The sequence below is a fragment of the Cnephaeus nilssonii genome (genome assembly GCF_951640355.1).
Source record: "Cnephaeus nilssonii genome assembly, chromosome: 23".
Classification (NCBI taxonomy): domain Eukaryota; kingdom Metazoa; phylum Chordata; class Mammalia; order Chiroptera; family Vespertilionidae; genus Cnephaeus; species Cnephaeus nilssonii.
The window spans coordinates 13867744-13890161 of record NC_137094.1 but is presented as its reverse complement, the minus strand read 5'-3'; the positions used below and the strand labels follow the sequence as shown (position 1 = coordinate 13890161).

At 49.2% G+C, this 22418-nt stretch overlaps 1 protein-coding gene across 3 annotated transcripts in view; it reads left to right on the top strand.

Moving 5' to 3' along the window:
* The window catches only part of ENAH (ENAH actin regulator), a 113789-nt gene extending 94062 nt beyond the window's left edge, over nucleotides 1-19727 (top strand). For all 3 annotated transcript variants that reach the window (XM_079763376.1, XM_079763374.1, XM_079763375.1), the window contains 8 exons: nucleotides 3070-3371; nucleotides 4574-4719; nucleotides 4870-4927; nucleotides 6229-6277; nucleotides 7412-7478; nucleotides 14617-14695; nucleotides 15960-16017; nucleotides 16570-19727. In XM_079763376.1, the coding sequence (XP_079619502.1) occupies nucleotides 3070-3371; nucleotides 4574-4719; nucleotides 4870-4927; nucleotides 6229-6277; nucleotides 7412-7478; nucleotides 14617-14695; nucleotides 15960-16017; nucleotides 16570-16607 (797 nt within the window). In that variant the 3' untranslated portion in view covers nucleotides 16608-19727. The remainder of the gene's footprint in view (nucleotides 1-3069; nucleotides 3372-4573; nucleotides 4720-4869; nucleotides 4928-6228; nucleotides 6278-7411; nucleotides 7479-14616; nucleotides 14696-15959; nucleotides 16018-16569) is intronic.
* Nucleotides 19728-22418: the final 2691 nt, after the last annotated feature.

Genomic DNA, 22418 nt, shown 5'->3' with positions numbered 1-22418 from the left:
ACAGCCCCTGGGAGATTGACTGACAGCCCCTGGGAGATTGACAGCCCCTGGGAGATTGACTGACAGCCCCTGGGAGATGGACTGACAGCCCCTGGGAGATTGACTGACAGCCCCTGGGAGATTGACAGCCCCTGGGAGATGGACTGACAGCCCCTGGGAGATGGACTGACAGCCCCTGGGAGATTGACTGACAGCCCCTGGGAGATTGACTGACAGCCCCTGGGAGATGGACAGCCCCTGGGAGATGGACGGCCCCTGGGAGATGGACGGCCCCTGGGAGATGGACGGCCCCTGGGAGATGGACGGCCCCTGGGAGATTGACTGACAGCCCCTGGGAGATTGACTGACAGCCCCTGGGAGATTGACTGACAGCCCCTGGGAGATTGACAGCCCCTGGGAGATTGACTGACAGCCCCTGGGAGATTGACTGACAGTCCCTGGGAGATTGACTGACAGCCCCTGGGAGATTGACTGACAGCCCCTGGGAGATTGACTGACAGCCCCTGGGAGATTGACTGACAGCCCCTGGGAGATGGACGGCCCCTGGGAGATGGACAGGCCCTGGGAGATTGACGGCCCCTGGGAGATTGACTGACAGCCCCTGGGAGATGGACGGCCCCTGGGAGATGGACAGCCCCTGGGAGATGGACAGGCCCTGGGAGATGGACAGCCCTTGGGAGATGGACGGCCCCTGGGAGATGGACAGCCCCTGGGAGATGGACAGCCCCTGGGAGATTGACGGACAGCCCCTGGGAGATTGACTGACAGCCCCTGGGAGATTGACGGCCCCTGGGAGATTGACTGACAGCCCCTGGGAGATTGACGACCCCTGGGAGATTGACTGACAGCCCCTGGGAGATTGACTGACAGCCCCTGGGACATGGGCAGCCCCTGGGAGATGGACTGACAGCCCCTGGGAGATGGACAGCCCCTGGGAGATGGACTGACAGCCCCTGGGAGATGGACAGACCCTGGGAGATTGACTGACAGCCCCTGGGAGATGGACAGCCCCTGGGAGATTGACTGACAGCCCCTGGGAGATGGACAGCCCCTGGGAGATTGACGGACAGCCCCTGGGACATGGGCAGCCCCTGGGAGATGGACTGACAGCCCCTGGGAGATGGACAGCCCCTGGGAGATTGACTGACAGCCCCTGGGAGATGGACAGCCCCTGGGAGATTGACTGACAGCCTCTGGGACATGGACAGCCCCTGGGAGATTGACTGACAGCCCCTGGGAGATTGACTGACAGCCCCTGGGAGATGGACTGACAGCCCCTGGGAGATGGACAGCCCCTGGGAGATGGACAGCCCCTGGGAGATTGACTGACAGCCCCTGGGAGATGGACTGACAGCCCCTGGGAGATTGACTGACAGCCCCTGGGAGATGGACAGCCCCTGGGAGATGGACTGACAGTCCCTGGGAGATTGACTGACAGCCCCTGGGAGATGGACTGACAGCCCCTGGGAGATTGACTGACAGCCCCTGGGAGATTGACTGACAGCCCCTGGGAGATGGACTGACAGCCCCTGGGAGATTGACTGACAGCCCCTGGGAGATGGACAGCCCCTGGGAGATGGACTGACAGCCCCTGGGAGATTGACTGACAGCCCCTGGGAGATGGACTGACAGCCCCTGGGAGATTGACTGACAGCCCCTGGGAGATTGACTGACAGCCCCTGGGAGATGGACAGCCCCTGGGAGATGGACTGACAGCCCCTGGGAGATGGACTGACAGCCCCTGGGAGATGGACAGCCCCTGGGAGATTGACTGACAGCCCCTGGGAGATGGACTGACAGCCCCTGGGAGATGGACAGCCCCGTGGACTCTTCTTGCGACAATTCATGTTTTCGGCGTGGGTAACTGCCCAAAGGCAGCCGTTTCGGAAGCTGTACCCCCCAGTGTGCAGACAGCATTTTATTTGTCCTGAAACACCCCCTTGGGGGCCTGAAGGAAAGGGCACCTACTGTTGTAATTTTCTGACGTTAAGATCTTGTTCGCTCTCTTGTGATTTTAGGAGAGTTGGACATTTTTCTCTGACCCCCTGTCTTCTAGGCTAAAAAAATAACCTCTGTACTTGAACGTCTATGTCATGGAGTGATTTCTGATAGTTCCTGGGAGGTTTTACTTTGTAGCCGATTCCTTCACTTCAGGGATTCTCTGTATTCTCACTACACATTGGCATTCGATGTGGAATAATTGAAGATGTTGATGCCTGGGACCCACTGACCATTCTGTTCTCAGGCTAGCCACGTGGGCTGTCTATATCCAAGTCAGTATACACGGAGTGGCCAGATTATGATGATCTCTGAGCGCATAATAATCTGGCCACTCAGTGTATATCCTACATAATGAAAGGCTAATATGCAAATTATCCCCTCGACCAGGAGTTTAACCAGCAGGCAGGCCGGCCAGCCGCCCATGTCCCCTCCCCGTGGCCAGGCTGGCCGGACCCCACCCATGCACGAATTCATGCACCGGGCCTCTAATACACACACACACACACACACACACACACACACACACACACACACACACACACGAGTGGCCAGATTACTATGCGTTCAGAGATCATAATAATCTGGCCACTCAGTGTATTTCTTTGCTCTTGTAGAACTCATTGAACTTAAGATTTACACAGATTATTTGGGGTCTGGTATTTCAAATAGTACTGACGGCCATCATACACATTGGGGTTTTTTTGTTTTGTTCCCCCCCCCCCCCCCCCCAGGGATGCTGCCTCCCTTCCAGATTGTATAAGCATTTATTCTGTTGACTAAATCCCCACGAACAGAAGAGAAATTCTCACTAGGCGATCTGTGGTGTAGTTCTGTTAATAAAGCTCTAATCCTCCCGTTAGTAGTTATGCACCGTGGCTGTCCATGCAAGTATCGTTTTAACGCTGGCCTAGACTTTCAGCAGGATGGTAAACCGAACTCCTTGATAACGTAGTAGCGAAAGTTTGGGTCGCCCGTTCAGTTTGGCATGACGTTCTCCCCACGGGTCCTCCTGGGTGCTGTCGCGTGGCTCTGTTGCTGATGGTCTCATTGTGCCTTTCTTTCTCTCAGGCATTGCCTTGGGACCACCTGCACCCCCACCCCCTCCCCCACTCCCACCAGGTCCTGCCCAGGCTCCAGGGGCACTGCCTCCTCCCCCCGGACCGCCCCCTCCTCCCCCGCTGCCAGCCTCAGGGCCTCCGCCTCCCCCTCCGCCACCCCCTCTTCCTAACCAGGTGCCCCCTCCTCCCCCGCCCCCCGCCCCTCCCCTGCCTGCGTCTGGATTTTTTGTGGGATCCCTGTCCGAAGACAATCGCCCGCTAACTGGACTGGCAGCCGCAATTGCTGGAGCAAAACTTAGGAAAGTGTCACGGGTAAATGCGATTCCAAGTTACTGTATTTTTTTTATGTCTGTCTTGTTCTTTCTCAGTGTCTGAAGGACTGGCTTTCTTGTGCTCTAATGTTATGAACCCTAGGTTAATAACTTCATTCATTTAAAAAAAAAAAAAGGAAAGAATTTAAATTTACGGAAAAGTTGCGAGAATAATACAGCTTCTGAAAACCCACCGCCCAGATTCGCCAGTTAACATCTGACTCTATTTCTTCTATTCTTTTCTCTCTGTGTATGTTTTCTTTTACATACACATGCACACACACACACACACACACACACACACACACACACACGCATTTCTTTTTGTCTGAATTGCGAGTAAGTCAGTGATACCAGGCCCCTATTTCCCTAAATGCCTCACTGAGCAAGGACATTCCCCTACATGACCACGGTGTAATTATCCAAATCAGGACCTGTTGTCGCTGGAATACTATAATCTGCAGATCTATTCCAGTTGTAGCTGCTGTCCAATAATGTCTTCTACGACAATTTTTTCCTAGCCCAAGACCACCATCCATTCTGTGTAGTTGTTGTGTCTCTTTACTTTGCTTTAATCTGTAGCAATTCCGCAAACTTTCATGATAGTGACTTTTTAAAAAATATATTTTTATTGATTTCAGAGAGGGAGAGAGAAATAGAAACATCAATGATCAGAATCATTGGTCGGCTGCCTCCTGCACGATCCTACTGGGGATCGACCCCACAACCCAGGCATGTGCCCTGACCGGGAATCAAACCCGTGACCTCCTTCCTGGTTCATAGGTCAACACTCAACCACTGAGCCACGCCGGCTGGGCGATCCTGACATTTTGACAGCTATAAAACCAGTATTTTTTAGCTTATCCTTCAGTTTGGTTCATCTGATGTTTTCTCAAGACTAGATTCAGGTTATGTGTTTTGAGGCAGGTTTTTTTCACCACCAAAGTAATATGTCCTTTTCGGTGTATCACACACAGGGACATGTGACATATGTTCCCCATGTTTAGGGATGTTAACTCTGAGAAAACTTCTATTGCTCTGTAAGGTCCATGCTGTTCACCCCCGTTGGTTCTTAAGAAGGTTTCAGAATAGATGTTTTATGGAAGTGATGGCTGCTCTGTTATTCCGGTTTGAATGTAATAGAACGGTAAAGCGCAGTACTGCTTAACCTAGGAGTTGATCATGTGTGTATGTTTCGTTAAGATGGAGGATGCCTCTTTCCCAAGCGGGGGCAGTGCCGTTGGCGTGAATTCGGCCTCATCCAAAGCGGACACGGGTCGCGGGAACGGACCCCTTCCTCTGGGGGGCAGTGGTTTAATGGAAGAAATGAGTGCCCTGCTGGCCAGGAGGTAAGCGCGCCATTGTGTGGCCGTGTCCAGAAATGAGAATATTTTCTTAATTTCCTCTCAGATATAATTTATCTTGATGTAGTTCTTCCCTTTTTATACTAAGAGATGATTTCTTTTTTAAAAAAAGAATCCAATTTACCTTCTTTCTAGGAGGAGGATTGCTGAAAAGGGGTCAACAATAGAAGCAGAACAAAAAGAGGACAAAAGTGTAAGTTACTCAAGACCTGGGAGTGTGGGGCTCAAGCACAGCTCATTCAGGAAATTCTGGCAGAGATTGGTGCGAACTTCACATGAACTTAAGACTGCTTCCTTTTTTAGTCTTCAGACAGTAAAATAGCTGGTGATGAGCATTGCTTATACATTTTTAATGACATTCCTAGTAAGATGGGTTAAATACCCGGGGTGGTGGGGGAAGCCGTAGGTTCAAGTCTGTAGAATTTAATTCTGTACCTAAGTTTATCGTTACATGAGCGGGAGCGGGCTTACACAGCCTTAGCGCTGCCGCGGAGGCGGGAGAGGCTCCTGCCACCTCCGCTGCGTTCGCCAGCCGTGAGCCCGGGTTCTGGCTGAGCGGCGCTCCCCCTGTGGGAGTGCACTGACCACCAAGGGGCAGCTCCTGCGTTGAGCGTCTGCCTCCTGGTGGTCAGTGCGCATCATAGTGACCGGTCGTTCCGCCTTTCGGTCGATTTGCCTATTAGGCTTTTATTATTATAGACTAGAAGCCCAATGCACGAAGATTCGTGCCAGAATGGGCCTTCCTTTCCCTGGCTGCCAGCACCACTTTCGCTCTGGCTGGAGCTGCCTTTCCGCCTTCCTATGTTGCTCAGAGGCCCGGAGCGGCCGGGGGCGGCGCTGAACACCTGCGTCATCGCCATGGCAATGATGCAAGCGTCCTGCCCCGCCCCCGGCCACTCAGCACCTGCATATGCAAATTAACCCACCAGCTTTGTTGGGTTGATTTGCATACTCACTCCTGATTGGCTGGTAGGTGTCGCAAAGGTATGGTCAATTAGCATGTTACTCTTTTATTAGGTAGATGAGCGAATGCCTTTTACTAGGTGGTGGTGGTGGTTTGGTTTTGGTTTTGATTTTTCCTCTTAGGGTGCCCGTTTCCTTGCATTTAAAATGAAGGAATAAAACGACATCAGCAGCGTTCCGATGTTTCCCCTGGGAGCCTGCAGTTGGTCATTAGCTGTGCTCCCCTGCCCGGTTCAGCTGGGCGGGCGGGCTCTGCTCTATCTGTTCTGTGGATTGGTGTTGAACACACAATAGAGTGGTTTTTCCCCGATACGTTGGGCCCTCTGTGCTGCCACTCCCCATCTGGCGGGAGAGCATTGGCCAGTGCGGTTCTCAGTGAGCGCGTGAGGGAGGGGCACGCTGCTGGGAACGGAAGAGAAGGGAGGAGGGAAAAGTGGGAAATGGCAGGAAGAACATTGGGGACGGAAGGACAAGCACTGACCCCGGCCGGCCGGCGTGGGCTGCTGCTAACACGTGTTTCTGCGTGTTTAGGAGGATGGAGAGCCCGTCATTGCCAAGGCCTCTTCCACAAGTACACCTGGTAAGCTCACCCGTTCTGCGTGTCCTCTCTCTTGTCACGCCCTCCATCTCCCCGGGGTTGGGTCAGGTGACCGCTTGGTCACTAAGATGTTAGAATTTCTGTTCGCCCTGGAGGTCACGACCTCTTTTCCCCTCTGCCCTCTGCGATGCCAGAGCAGCTGTTAATTTCTTTTTGCTGCTGGGAGACCTGCAGAGACCCCCACGTTTTTCTCTGATGATTCTTACTTTGAAAAATCATAATTTTTACACATTGTTGTGTGTTTCATTGGTAACGACTCGAGGTTATTCACTAAAACAAAGGAAATACATGCATAGGTGAAAGGGAAGTGTTTTTTGATCATTGGTTCTTAAAGATTGAGCATGTTAGCAATAAGTCTCATTTCAAAACATTCTCAAATTGGGAAGGTTGTCATTTGAACCATTCACTTGGCTCATGGTGATAATCGAGGAAATAAAGCTTCTAATTTGTAAGGTGGGGTGAGGGGGGGAATCTAAAAACCTTTGGAAAACCTTCTTGAATTGAGTGAAATTTTAAAAAATATTTTTTTATTGATTTCACAGAGGAAGGGAGAGGGAGAGAGAGAAACATCAATGATGGGAGAGAATCTTTGATTGGCTGCCTCCTGCACGCCCCCTACTGGGGATCAAGAGCACAACCCGGGCATGTGCCCTTGACTGGAATGGAACCCGGGACCTTTCAGTCCTCAATCTGACACTCTATCCACTGAGCCAACCCAGCTAGGGCCTTAAACTCCTTCTTAATTTAAAATACTTTATACTATTTCTTTCTAACTGTTTAAAAATATCCTGCTCTTATTCTGATGATCCTGTCTTTATCAGAGAAACTTCTTCCCAGCTGGCGTATAGAATTAATAGTATTTTAGATATAACCATCTAAGTATATCCTGGAGAAACCTGTCATCCTTGCTCATTCCTCTCATTTTAAGGTCTGAAACTGTTCCAATCGGAACCCTTACAGATTGTAACTACAGTTCAGAGTTGAAATGAGAAGTTTCCTATTTACCTAGATTACTCCCCTCACCTGTATAACGGTGTTTAGTGTTTTACTAGTTGTTTCACAATAACTGTGGGAGCGTGTCGGGTATTAAACAATTTCTCTTCTTTATTTTTCAAGAACCAACAAGGAAACCTTGGGAAAGAACGAATACCATGAACGGCAGCAAGTCCCCTGTTATATCCAGGTATGAGTGTTTCCTGTTTTATATCGCGTTTTCATCTAAGAAGAAATGGACGTCTCCATTTTTACTGTAGAAAAAAAAAAATAATGGGATGGTAGGTTTGACATTGTCCGGTGGAACCAGTAAAATACCGTGTTCCTGTGGCTGTTTGGGCAGGCCCTGCCCTGCGCCCCTGTGTACGTCACCAGTCTAAATCGTCTAAATTCTGCCCACTGCTTGTTCCCAGCCAGGCTGTCTGAACTGCAAGAGAGCTTTTATTCCTCCCAATTGTTTTTTTATTTTGAAAGATTCAAAACGACAGAAAAGCTGAAAGAGCAGTACACAGTGAACACCCATCTACCCATCACCTAAATATACCAGTTATTATTATTAACATGTTGCCACGTTTGCTTGAACTCTTAACCTGCCTGCCCGTCCACACACAGTTTTCCCTCTGAATCGTTAGAAGGCAGTTTGCAAACATTGGCTGCTTTACCCTGAATACTTTTTGCGTCTTTCCCGAGCACCAGAACCTTCTTCGACATCGCCCCGATACTGTTCTCACTCGCAAGAAACTTGACGCTGAACCATCATTTACAGAACACATTCACCTCTTCCCGCTAGTCTCTGTGACCTCCTGTATTTTGTAAATGAGATTTTTGAAGGAAGCTTATGTTTTAATTTTAAACTGAAAAGCGGCTGGAGAGCAAAGACTGTGATGTTGATGAGAGAGCAAAAGAAAGCCTAAAATTCTGAATTTGTAAAGCAGGAAGATTCATGGTTCTCTCCATTGAAGCTTCTAATTGTAGTCAAGTTTGAAAAGAGAGTGCCGGAAACAAGACGAGTTCATTCATGTTCCTACAAGTGGCCGTGTGTGTGTGTGTGTGTGTGTGTGGTCAAGGAAAGTCGCTATTCCTTAGCGAGGCATGCTTTATTGTCATAACTAAATTCCTATCTCAGGCCTTGAACAGAGACGAACTTTTTTGTTTTGTTTATGAGACAGTTTAAAGGACTCCCAGAAACAAAAGCTATTTTCCTAGAGACTTAAAAGGATTTTTTTTTGCCTTTTCTTTCTGAGCTAGTTGCTTTGTTTTTGCCTCAGAAAAAAAGCCACATGGACTCTACTTACAGAAATCTAATAACGAAAAACGCAAGGCTCGGCCTCAGCGTGTCACAGGCCTGTCCTGTGTGAGCCTAAACCTGAATTTGCATCTGTTTTTCGAGCGGCCCCTCCTGATGATGGCAGGCAGGCCGGGTTTGCTGGGGACACTGTGATTTAAGCACCACCAAGGAACCGGGCCTTTTGAATGGAAAGATGCGTTTAGTTTCTGAAGTGACTGAGGGAGGAGTCTATTTGATGTTGGAGGAAGATGTAGAGATTGCTTTTCGTGGGCCTGTTTTCTCAGGAGAGGGGGAGAGATTGCCCAGTTAGGTTTCTCAGATGCCTAGCGATGTAGTCTTTGAATGCATGTCCGGTAGCTGTTACCGCCTGCCTTCAGGAGCGCATTAGGAAGCCTGCTGTATCACATACACATCAGAGAACAGAGCTGGGATGGGCCATTTGTCCTTGGAGGGTGTCAAACTCGAGGCCGGTAAATGAAGGAGGCATGTGGCCCGCTGTCTGCGAGTTTGACATGCTTGGCGCGGGGAGCAATTCTTTCTCCTCTTTGCCGCTCTTCATCCCTGTCTCACTGATAGGAATTCCATGGCGGGCTTGCCTACAGCTACATCTAATTTCATGCAGAAGTACCTTAGAGGGGACGTGGAAGAGGGTGTCCGCGTGGAATGTGTTTCTCGATGTGGTTGGGTTCGTTTAGTGTAGGAATGGGGGCTGTCCGGCCAGTAGGCCGCGAAATCCTTTGGTCTGGCCGGATGGAGCCGGCTGATTTTCAAGTTGATAATTTTGTGTGGCCCGTGGTGATGTGATCAATATCCAGGTGGCCCTTGGCAGGCAAAAAGGGTCCCCACCCCTGATTTAGTGAAAGAAAAATTATTTCTGGAAAGGTTTTTCAGACTTCTCACGGCCTCTTAATGTGTCCGAAAGGCCACCACTGAAAAAGCATCATTGTATAGATGAGTGGAATATTGGCTCTTATTATCCAGGACTTCGGGGTAAGCACGCTGCGACCCCGTGGATGGTGTTCCATTCCTGTTCGGAAATAGGAATTCCGAAAGGCCCGCTTACTCCCTGACTAGTCGTACGCCTTCCCATGGATTCGGTCCCGCCACTGATGTGCGTGGTGGAGGTATTCACACCCCACTGCAGACACTGTTAAACCAGAGCCGTTTTCGAAATAAGCTTAAGAGGCTAGGAACTGTATTGCTTTTCTTCCTAAGTCATCTCCCCTGCTCCTTCTGAAAGCAAGTCCATGAGCCGCTGTAGGTTTTTATTTAAGTGCTCCTCGTCCTTGCACGGTAGGAAAATACCCCTTTCTTTTGTGAATGTCCATGCCATCATTACGTGAATGGTGAAATGGATTAATATCCTATAGTGTTATCCAGGAGCTACTGCTTGGTGCTGTATTTGTTAAGTAAAGATGTCAGGCAGGCCGAAACCGGTTTGGCTCAGTGGATAGAGCGTCAGCCTGTGGACTGAAGGGTCCCGGGTTCGATTCCGGTCAGGGGCATGTGCCTTGGTTGTGGGCACGTCCCCAGTGGGGGGTGTGCAGGGGGCGGCTGGTCGATGTTTCTCTCTCGTCGATGTTTCTGGCTCTCTGTCCCTCTCCCTTCCTCTCCGTGGAAAATCAATAAAATATATTTAAAAAAAAAAAAAAAAGATGTCAGGCAGTAGCGTAAAAGCAAAAATGTCGTCGTCAAAAATGCTTTTAGACTCTTGACTGGAACATAATGTCGGAAAGTGTGTGTTTTCCTGCTCTGGTTTAATGATTAAGAGCTTACAGATCTTGTATTCAGGATGGGGAAAAGGACCTTTGCCTGCCTCCTGATGAGCGTTAATTCTGTACACTTCAAGCCACAGTGGTTTTGACTGTGCTTTTATTTGAGACTGTATAGCTTTATGTTCACGCGAATAGAAATGTCTGTGTTTTGAAACTTGTTGAATCTCTGTGTTGCAGATTTTCCTGTGTCTGCCGTCTTTAAAAATAATGATTTTTTAAAAAATGTTCTGATTAAGTAAACAGTATCCTCACATAATTAGAATTAGTCTTCAAAGATCTACTTTTTTTATTGGAAACCTCATTTTAAGGTTAATGGACTCCTTTAGTTCTTATTTTGCTAAGTTCTTATTTTAGTTCTTTTAGTTTGCTAAGACTAAAAAAAACACAACGCTATAAAATAGCATGATGAGAATTATTTTTTTAAAGTTCTATTGTCTGCCCCTTTAAATGGTTTTTCCCCTTCATAGACGGGATTCTCGAAGGAAAAATCAGATTGTTTTTGACAGCAGGTCCTGTGATTCATTACACAGGTATCACCCTGATGTGACTGTGATTTGAGACGTTGAAATGACGTGTTCAGGGTAGGGCTGAGCTTTTTCTACCTGGATCGGTAATCACCACGAGGCAGATGTTTCGGAAGATTGAACCTTTCATGTTCAGCTTTATTTAGAACACTTTTTAAAAAAATTCTAAGAGAATTTAAATTAGAAAAATTAATAGTGTTCATTTCTTTGCCATCACTTTATAGTTATACTAGAGGCCCAGTACACGAATTCATGCACCAGTGGGGTCCCTTGGCCTGGCCTGCGGGGTTGGGCCAAAACCAGCTCTCCAACATCCCCCAAGGGGTCCTGGATTGCGAGAGGGCACAGGCCTGGCCAAGGGACCCCATGGGTGCATAATGGGGGCAGGAGGGCTCCAGGGCATGTCTGGCCAGTCTTGCTCAGTCCTGATTGCTGGACCCCAGCAGCAAGCTAACCTACCAGTTGGAGTATCTTCCCCCTGGCGGTCAGTGCATGTCATAGCGAGCAGCTGAGCCACCTTAGCATATCATTAGCATATTATGCTTTGATTGGTTGAACGGCTGACCAGAGGACCGGACACTTAGCATATTAGACTTTTATTATATAGGATTCGGATCAGTATAAGTGGTAAACATATCAGAAATACTAGAATGGGAATCGGAGGCCACATAGATCTAGGCTGTTTGTGGCTTTTTCATTTTCTTTTAAAGACTGTTCTCTTCTTAAGTATGGGACGAGGCTTTTGAAAAGTGGAATGTAAGAGCCTAGACTTTGATATGAGAACATAGGACAATATTAGAACCACAATTGTGGATAACTTATTCTTGGAGGAAAATCTCTGTGTTCTAGATACATGGTTGAAATCGAGCATCTTTAACAACATAACAGATTATTTGTTTTCCAGGATGAGTCCTAGGATTCCTTTTTTAAATTAAGAAAATTTAAGATGTGATTCATGTATTTCTTTCTTCATTAGAAAAAAAAAAAGGCAATTTGAAAAAAATCCCCAAATGCTTAAGCTATATTAAGACTTAAATATTGTAGAGGCAACACTCTCATTATAAAGTAATAAAAACCTCTGAGAAATCCTCATATTTTGTTATCAGTTATGGTGAAAACCCATAGACTAGAAATGACAGAGATCTACCCATGTTATTATATACTTCTATGTTTAAAAATGCATGTCCGGCTCCCTGGGAACATGAGCTGACTAGGATCTGGAGGCGTGTTTATAGCATGAGTGAGGAGTTCTGTAATCAGACCCTATTTGGCCACATGGTTAACTAGTTAAAATTATTTTCTTGCCACTGGTGATTCAACTATTCAACAAGTTTGTCAGCTGGCGACATTGGCATAAAGTGTTTATATGACAATAGTAAAATGGTTTTTTTCTGCTTTTTATTTTTTTTGAGGTGATTTAATTTTTAAGACCAAAAGATTCATTCGGGCAATTTGCTAGTAGATAGAAAAATAGCACATAACAATGAGATTTTCTGTTGTCAGTCAGGGTTCTCAGTTAACTTGCTGCTTTCACACATAGTGCCTGCTTGGGACACTGTTGTTGATGAACCTGTTTTTAAAAAGTGGTGATTACTTCTTTCCTTCCGTATGAAAAGTTCCCCCCTCTTTAGTTCATTGTCGCGGTGGTGGTAGAGGTGGTGGGTTGCATGTTAGCATGAACTCAGTTTTTTAAAAATTGCATGTTTCCACAAGTATTTATTACATAACAATAATTTAGTGCATCGTTTAGTAAGTATGGGGATATTATTCATAGCAGACTGCTCGGTTCAGTAGCAGACTGCGGTTATTGACATGAACTTCAAGGTATGCATTGTATACCTTAGGACAGTGGTCGGCAAACTCATTAGTCAACAGAGCCAAATATCAACCGTACAACGTTGGAAATTTCTTTGGAGAGCCACATTTTTTAAACTTCTTCTAACGCCACTTCTTCAAAATAGACTCGCCCAGGCTGTGGTGTTTTGTGGAAGAGCCACACTCAAGGGGCCAAAGAGCCGCGTGTGGCTCGCGAGCCGCAGTCTGCCGACCACGGCCTTAGGAGAAAGTGCTTAGGTAGTTGTACCATTAACTATGAAAAGGGCCGTTAAGGATTTAACGCTGGAGGGCAGGAATCAGTGAACGTGGGCTATCGGAATGGGCAGGCCCCACCTTGAGGAGTGTTTCATTGGCCAGACTCTGCATGGAGCACCGTGACTTGCATACGGTGGCCCTCACACGTGGCAGGGGACTGTGGCACCGACGAGTCTGCTCAGCCAAGTCAGAAAGGGTGTCCTCGCCAGAGGAAAGAGAGCACGTCATAGAAACCTCCCTCCCCCCCCAGGGCCCACCTCGGTGCTTCGTGCGACGTTTTCTGAAAGTAATTGTCCTTGTCCGTGTACACGTGCGAAGAGCTCGAGTCGAATAGAATGGGTGGACTTGCTCCCAGCACCCTTTTCAACAGGCGTAGGCTTGATGTGAAAGCACGCGAACTCGGTATTGCTTCTTGGCCAGCAGGGCCTGTGGGTTTGGAACTATGCAGTCAGGACTCTGTGAAAGTCACGGTATCTGGTGAGTCTTGGTTCACGTTGCTTAACATCGGTGCTCTGCAGAATGGGAACTCTGCCAGTGTGCCTTGCCTAATGGTTTTCCTCTGCATTGTGGCCCTTAAGGAGTGGCCACCGATGACACTAACCCGGAAAACAGAGGAGCGGCCAGGGTAAAGGCTGGCTGCCCACTTGGGGTTTTCGCTTATTGCCACAACTGGAGAGGAAGCCGTGGCTGACGTAGGTGATACTGAAACTTTTGCTTACGATGTGCCTCATCCCAAGGACTTTGTGTGAAAATTTTAATAGAAGCTAAACTTCTCAAAGTGCAGTAATTGACCATCAGCGTTTTGTGTGACATTTCCTTTTTTAAAAAACAAAAACAAAAAAACAACCAAATACACTCAACACCATAAGGTAACTTTATGGAAGTTACATTAGCCACAGCACCACCCTTCGGATGCCATCTCCATACACTTCATCGGGAGATGGTCATTGGATGTGAATATACTTAACCTTTTGCACTCGGATGTCGAGTGTGACTCGACACGGTTAGCATTAGAATAAAGGAATCGAGAAAAAAGCAAGCGAGTGCAAAGGGTTAATCATCATTTTAACGGAATCATTCTTCCAATATTTGTATGTATTTTGATGCTTGACATGGAATTAAAAAAAAACAGACAAAGAAGTCCTGCTTAGTCAAATGCTCTTTCCCCAAACCAAGGTGTAGAATCTGTTAAATGGATTCACACGCGAGTGAGACCTTTGTTTTTATGTTTTCCCTCCCGCGGGCTCGTCAGCCCTCTGGGAGGTGACACACACGTTCAAGAGGAGGAGAGGACAGGGTTGCATCCCGTGGGGCTCGGTGGGGCCGCCGGCCTCTTGATGGCCGCGACACATGTCACGGGGTGGCCTGCCTCGCGCCCCGAGACGGTTGTCTCCTCCTCTTTCCTGAAGTCGCCTCCTCTTGGCACCTGCCCCCACCTTCCTGACAGATAACGGAGAATGCCGAGCCAAGGGCACAGGTGTTGGCTTCTGTCCTAATCAGCCCCACGACGTTGCCCGTTAACTTCTTAACACGCCGCGTTGTGAGCCACGGCCTGGAATCCGGTGCCGGGCCGGTGAGAGTGCAGGTCTGTGTGAACTCGGCGGCCCGCCGACGTGTTGCTGACCTGCCCTGGCCCTCTCGTTTGTACAGACCCAAATCCGCGCCCTCGTCCCAGCCCAGTGCCAACGGAGTCCAGACGGAGGGACTAGACTACGACCGGCTGAAGCAGGTGGGGCTCGGCAGCCGGCTTCTCATGCCACCCGCTGCTTTAAAAGCTGTCTGTGTGCGTGCGTGTGCCTGACAGATGGTGAATGCGCCCGAAAAGCATGCCGAGTTCAGGTATTTTCCGCACATGGAGCAGTGGCATTGACACGCTTGGCGCTTTGCAGATCCTCGTGTTTTGGTGCTGGGGGTTTGCAGGGGTGGGGGGTGGTGGGGGGGCACCCCTCCCTGCAGAGCATCGCTATGAAATGGAATGGGGGCCGCATACACACCTTAGCGTGTGTAGTAGCCACTTTAAGTCAGTACAGAGAAACAGAGGACGTTTCAAAATAAGATTTCAATGTGTAATCAATATTTTAAAATTACTGCGCTCGCCGGTTTGGCTCAATGAATAGAGTGTTGGTCTGTGGCCTGAAGGGTCCCAGGTTCGATTCTGGTCGAGGGCACATGCTTGGGTTGTGAGCTTGATCCCCAGTGCGGGGCATGCAGGAGGCAGCCGATCAATGATTCTCATCATTGATGTTTCTCTCTCTCTCTCTCTCTCTCTCTCTCTCTATCTCTCTCTATCTCTCCCCGCTCCCTTCCTCTCTGAAATCAATAAAAATACTTAAAAAAACCCCACATAAAACTGCTAATGAGTTACTCTACATTATGTTCTTCCTACTACTTCTTTGAAATCCAGTGTCTGTTTGACGTTTAGAAAGCACCTGTTTCAGACCCGCCCCTTTCAGGTGCTCAGTGGCTGTGTGTGGCCGGGACCTTCGGTCTTGGACCGGGCAGGGCCAGCAGGGTCCCGTCCACCTTTGTCTCCTGTGAGGGCAGCCCCTGAGGGTCCTCCGGGGGACCCCTGGGTTCCTGGGCATGCAGTGGGCAGCTGTGGTGACTCCTAAGCAAGCCCCATCCGTCAGACCTGGTGACAGGAGTGTCAGGAGCTGGTGTGTCCTCCTCCGCGCCTCGGGGTGCCCCGCCCCCCAGACCCTCCCCGGAGGCCAGACCGAAAGCCCCCGTCCTTTCTAGAGATGATCTGAGTCAGACCCGTCACGTCACGGGACGACGGAGGGGTGATTTCGCTTCTAGAAAGCATTCTGTCTCGTCTCTCTCGAGGCCGGGATAAGCAGAAAGGTTGGGCAGGGGAGACCATTCAAACAGGACGTCCCGAGGCTAGTCTTCCAGCCCCGAACGTACGTACGTCCTTCAGATTCTAGGTGCGCAGGATCGTCCGGGCAGTAACTTACTTTCTGTCTCCCTGGTGTGTTTCTCTGCCGTTTTAGGACATTTTAGATGAAATGAGAAAAGAATTAACCAAGCTAAAAGAGGAGCTCATTGATGGTGAGTGTCTAAACACGGCCGCTACTCCTACAGGGTCCCGTTCAAGAACCGCGCGCTTTAGGAGAAGGCAAAGACAGAAACAGCCCGCTGGTTACTTGAGGGCATACCACGATTCCTTTTCCGTGGCCTCCTGCCCTTGGCGTGGCTTGTGGGAGGCGCTCTCTCCTTGTAATGGAGGTAAAACATAGGGATAAACAAGAGCCCTCCGGTTCAGGTGTCGAGAAGTGATGGCTGGGGAACTGGGTGGTGAGTCTGTCTCTGGGTTGCCCTGCTGACCCATCCTGCCCCCTGGATGTTGAGCCCACAGAATCAGTGCCTTTTTCCGGCCTCCGAAAGGGAGAGAATCAGTCAACATCCATATGTGGACATGAGTATCGTCCTTGTACTAAGCAAGGGCAAAGTCCTGTGCCACGAAGCATGCAAGATCCGTGTGTCCTTTCATTCCTGGGAGGTCGAGCGCAGTCATTGAACATTTCTTAAGACCCAGCCGCTCCTTTGTCTTTTTACCGTACTCTTTCATTTATTTTGAATCCTTCTCCTTTTCCTACTCAGCAATCAGGCAGGAACTGAGCAAGTCCAACACGGCGTAGAGACGCAAACCGAGGAGAGAGAGGACTTACATCCGGAGGAGGGGACACACACCTGCCCACAGCAACTGCTAACAACAGACCCTCCCTCTGTGAGCCGGGAGCAGGAGACGGAGACGGTCGGAAGGGAGGAGGGGGAAAAACCAACCGACTCTGAAAACCTTCAGACGCGATGACTCCGGCGCCAAGCTCTTTCTCTCCCCGTTTGCTGCTTTATTCTGGCCTTTTCAGCGGGATGGAAGGGCCGTGGGACGTTCCTGTAGCCGTCGATGCAGAAAATGCTAAGCCCGTCAGGCAGGATCGCCGCGCAGTGAAGTATCTTCATGTCAGGATCGGATCTCGCATTTCCACAACCCATGGCTAAAAATAAAGAGCGAGGCTTACGAAGTTTTCTTTCTTTTTTTTTTTTTTTGCTCAGAATTTCCGATGAAGAATTCAGCAGGTCACGCTATTGTATTGTACATGTTTCTCTCAGGTTCGTCTTCCTATCATCCTAGCCCATGAGTATCGAGGTGTGAGCCCCGTGGAGTCTTCGGATCATCCAGTGTGGGACAGACGGAAACGCCGTGTGCTTTCGAGGGGTGATATTTCTAAGAAAGCGCCCCCAAAACACGACTCGTCCGGCCGGAGGAGTTCTAGAATGATGGGAAGTCTCTCGAGCTAGCCTTCACGCAAATTTTGTAGATTGAAAACATAAGATGCGTCCGGAATTGACAAGATTTAGATGCCTTCCTCAATTGTTACAATGCTTTACCAAATCGATGACTCCTACATTACGCAAAGCAGTGGTCAAATGTAAAACGGTATATTGTAGATTTCCTGTAGGTTTTCAACCACCTTTTTTAGACTTCTGCATGTGGACATTTTTATAATGTAATGACAGCCACCACAGAATTAGCTTTTTTTAAAATGGCCAGACAGTAATGCATGCCACTCTTCTATGTAGTGGCCTTTTCCAAGGCCTCGTCCCAGGGGAAAAAGAAACATTTTGTAGCATCTAGGGGAGAGGGAGGGAGGGAGGGAGGGGAGGAATAATTTTTTTATTTAAAGTTCATCTCTGCACTACCTTTTTTTCTCTCGATTACCTGCATGACAAACAACGAGGACTGTTTTATGACTTTAGTTGGTAAATGTGTAACAGAACCAAGTACGCAGCCTTCTCCATCACGTCGTCAGCGATTTGTCTCTCCGGGCTTCCGTCGTTTCCATGGTCCGAAACACCATTTTGCGGGGACACGCCCCTGACCGCGGAGCTGCTTTGGGGACTGTGTGATGTTGGATGACGAGCGCTGACCGTGACCGTGACCGCAGCAGCTACGGTCTCGGGAGTCGTTGGGCGAGGGGAAACCACTGGGGAGCTGGGCCTAGTTTTCTTTTAATAAGTGAGACTTGGGTGCATGCGCACATGTGTGTTAGTGCACGCACACGTGTGTGTTAGTGCACGCACACGCGTGTGGATGCAGTCCACTCTCTTTTGACATTTGTAAGATTAAAATAGGGGAGAAATCCTATCTGTTGCAATGATAGATTTTTATTTTTTTTTTTACATTTAGGAAATCAACAATTCTCTAGGCTCTCCATCTTGATTCATGCTTGAGTTATGTGCCATATTTGCTTTGAAGTCTTTGATTGTCACTAAAATGTCGGAGACATCATCCATCCGCGTTCTAGATCTCATGCATCTCAGTCCGTAAGACGCGGCTTGTCCGTAGCGGAGCTGCCTGAATGCGGCCGGTTTACGGCGTTGTCACTGCGGCGAGGTTTGAATGAGGGATTTTTTTTTTTTCCTTATTAAAATAGTTTTGTTTCTGTACAAGCTTCCTTTTTAGGTTAATCTGTGATCGATGAGCTACCATAGTTCGAGTACACCGTTCTTTTGTTCTGTCCGCTCTTCATTGTCATACATTCGTAGTAAAGACATTAAGGATGCGACAAGCTTATCAAGGACTGTTTTCTTCAAGAAATAGGAGGCGTTTTCCTCTTTGTTATTGTACTTTTTGGTTGTGTAAACACTCTTGATCTAAACGTGTATGTCCCCTATAAATCTGGTCAGAAGTAACTTTCGGTTTTGTTGGTTTACGTTTAAATAGTCGACAGTAGGGTAGAGGACTGTGGGTACAAGTGGTCCAGAGGAAGGTAAAAGACGACAAGACGATGCTAGATCTGGAAAGGAAGCTGGTTTCTGCACTAAACGTTCCGTGCCTTGGTCTAATATTCACATGATGTGTGTGTCAAGCGACAGAAAGAACCAGTGTTGAGCCGTGTTCTGTTCTCCATCACTCTGCGCTCTCCCAGGTGGCTAAAGGTGTTCTCTCCAAGAAGTGCGACGGAGTCCCCGTATACGGCTGCTGTCACACGTGACAGTGGTCATTGTGAGGGATGCCCGTGATGACCCTGGGACGCGGAAGCTGGGGTTCTTTTCCTTACCCGAACGCCGCTGGAGCCACGTTATTCCGAAGGTTTTCCGTGCTCTTGTACGTTGGATGTCTTAAGCAGTTTAGGGGATCCTTTTCTCCCTGCAGGAGGGGAACTTCCCTTCCTCAACACTGTGATCTGATCCGTGCACACGTGTCCTCTACACTCCGTGGACGGCGAACACGTCAACTGCAAACCCACTGAATGTACACCCCTTAGTGCTGGTGCTGAAATCTCTGCAGAACAGTCACCCCGATTTCCAGAGTTCGTTCCGAAATTTGCAAGCATCACGTACGCGTCCATCCGAACCGAAGGTGCAACACGAACGACTGTCGGCGTCTCATGCTTTTCGGCGTGCTTCCTTTCGCGTGTCCGGTTCTCTGCTGTTTTGATCATGAATGTTCTCATTTACGTTTCCTACACGCTAACTTCGATTGTGCGATTGAAATAAAGTTGCAGTATATACGTGTTGCTCGTCTGTGACCCTTAGATCCCCGGAAAGGGGGTCCGTTGGTTCTAAAATAAGTTTCCTCGGATGTGGAACATCGCTTTGCCGAGTCCGGGGCTGTGCCACGGAAGGTTTCCACCTCACGTCCCTGTTCTTGAAAGACGTCATAAAAGTCGTCAATACTAAGTCCTGTGTGCAGAGGGAAGGTGGGTGGTGTGTCTCCTTTTTGTTTAAAATTTTGTTTAAAATTATTAACTGTTGGCTGTTTCCCGTTTGTGCTTATTTTCTCACGGCTCCGCTGAACACGGTGTTCTTACCCTTCCGGTCAAGAGAAGGACCATGTGCGGGGGTCCTCAAACTTTATAAACAGGGGGCCAGTTCACTGTCCCTCAGACCGTTGGAGGGCCGGACTATAGTTTAAAAAAAGACTATGAACAAATTCCTATGCACACTGCACATAGCTTATTTTGAAGTAAAAAACCAAAACGGCAAAAACACCCGCATGCAGCCCCTGACCATGTGTGATTCTACTCCATTGTTGTCCTACCACATAGTCAGATACGTCAACTCATTTGTGCAGTTCCAGCTGCCCCCTACGTAGTTCGCAGGGCAAAGGGCATTGTGTGGTAAAGGGCCTTACCTAGTACTGAGTTCGATACAGTGGGATCCCGCAGCCGGTTTGACTCGGTGGATGGCGTGTCAGCCTGCGGACTGAAGGGTCCCGGGTTTGGTTCCAGTCAAGGGCGCTTGCACGGGTTGTGGGCTCGGTGCCCGGGAGCTGGGGTTGTGCAGGAGGCAGCTGATCAACGGATATCTCTCATCATCGATGTTTCTATCCTCTCTCCCTCTCCCTCTCTGAAGTCAATAGAAATATATATATTTTTTAAAACGCAGTGGGATCTGCGTGTCTGTAATGTGTGATTATACATGATGTCAGTTTCTTGAAGCCCCTAAGCAGCAGTACTTTTTATCCGACGCCTACGAAGTATTCGTCTTGAGCTCCATTTTCAAACCCCATCGTCTTCCTTAGAAGTACAGCCACGTGGCTTTCTTCTTCCGGCAGACCCGTTGTCCCTCGCCGTCCTTCCCGCGTCTCGGGGCCCGGGTGTCCCCATCCTTCAGGAGTGTTGCTGCGGCGACCCAGTCCACAGTTCTAGAAATAGCAACCGCGGATTTTTTTCTATCCCGTCTCAGACTCTTGCTCCCTCCCTATATAAACCAGAAGGTTGGTCTACAGACGGGAAGTCGCTTCCCATTCAGGAATGAATGAAGTGCCCTAGCCGGTTGGGCTCAGTGGATAGAGCAATTGGCCCGAGGACTGAAGGGTCCCAGGTTCCATTCCGGTCACGGGCATGTACCTTGGTTGCAGGCGTGATCCCCAGTGCGGGGCGTGCAGGAGGCAGCTGATCGGTGTTTCCCCATCAGTGTGTCCCTCTATCCCTCTCCCTTCCTCTCTGTAAAAAATCAGTAAACATGTATTTAAAAAAAGAAGAATGAATTAACTAACAAATGGTAACCTTTTCCATGTGCCTCACAACAACTTCCGTGTCTCCTCAATGTGTGTAGATTTTCGGCTCCGTTGTGAGGCATTGGCCTTGAAATTCCCAGTTGTGTTCCCCCGGGCAGCACAGTTTACACAGGTGTGCCACAGGACCCGAGGTTCCTGCTGGCGGCCGTCATAACTTAGCCTTTACCTTCTCTCGAGGCACAGCACGAAGAATGACGTCCTACGGGGCATGCTGCGTGCAGGAACTCGCCGGGCGCGCTTCATTCCTCTGTGGAGCGATGACAACTCGGCTTTCCTAAGGACATTTCCCTAACGTTCGCTGCAAAGCACCAAACTGGGTCCTGGCATACCATTCTCGTGTTTAGTAGATCAAGGTGATGTCTGGACATCTCCTGAAAGCGCTAAGGAGTGGGAGGTATCCCAAGCGTCTATTGCAGTTGGTGATGCTCAATACCGCGGGCTTCTCACTGAAAAGCCATTGACTAATACTGTTCAGATGCGTTGGAAGTCACAGCGTGAAGGATGTGTGAGGCGCCTTGGTGGATCTGAGTGAACAGAATTGTGGTAGACCTGTTGGCTGCATGAATAGCCAGCGGAGACCTTTGGCTTGGAAGAACCGTTCTTCTCGTGAGTGTAAGCACATTTGACGACGAGCCTAGAGCTGGGAACCCCTAGGGAAAGGCCATTTCTTGGGGGGGGTGGGGGGGGCAGATACGCTGAGGTCACCAGGGCCAGTTTCGTTGTTCCCAGCACCCAACAGCCTGCGATTTGTTTCTCCCCATGTTGACTCCAGATAATTTTTAAGAATTGAGATTTTTAAAAAATATATTTTTATTTATATCAGAGAGGAAGGGGGGGAGAGAGAGAGAGAAACATCAACGATGAAAGAGAATCATTGATCGGCTGCACGCCCCCATACTGGGGATCGAGCCTGCAACCCGGGCATGTGCCCTTGACCGGAATCGAACCCGGGACCCTTCAGCCCGCAGGCCTACGCTCTGTCCACGGAGCCAAACTAGCTAGGGCAAGAATTGAGATTCTTACATCTATATGTATAAAAGCCTAAGCACCCAGACGACCGGCTGGTAGCTATGACACGCACTGACCACCAGGGGGCAGATGCTCAATGCAGGAGCTGCCCCCTGGTGGTCAGTGCACTTCCACAGCAGGAACGCCGCTCAGCTGACAGACGGGCGCCAGATGCTGGGCTCACGGCTGGCGTGGGCGCAGCTGCAGCCGTGCAAGCCTCTCCTGCGGACACTCCCCCTGAGCAGGAGCAGTGCGGCGCCCAAGCCGAGCTCAGGCTCCTCCGTGGCCGCCTGCCGCTTCGCGCACTACTTCGTGCTGTGCGGGAGCCCTCGAGCTGGTGGGTAAGGCCGGGCTGTGGCAGCGCAGAGGTCCACTCATCCCTGCAGGCCAGGCCAAGGGACCCCACCTGTGCACC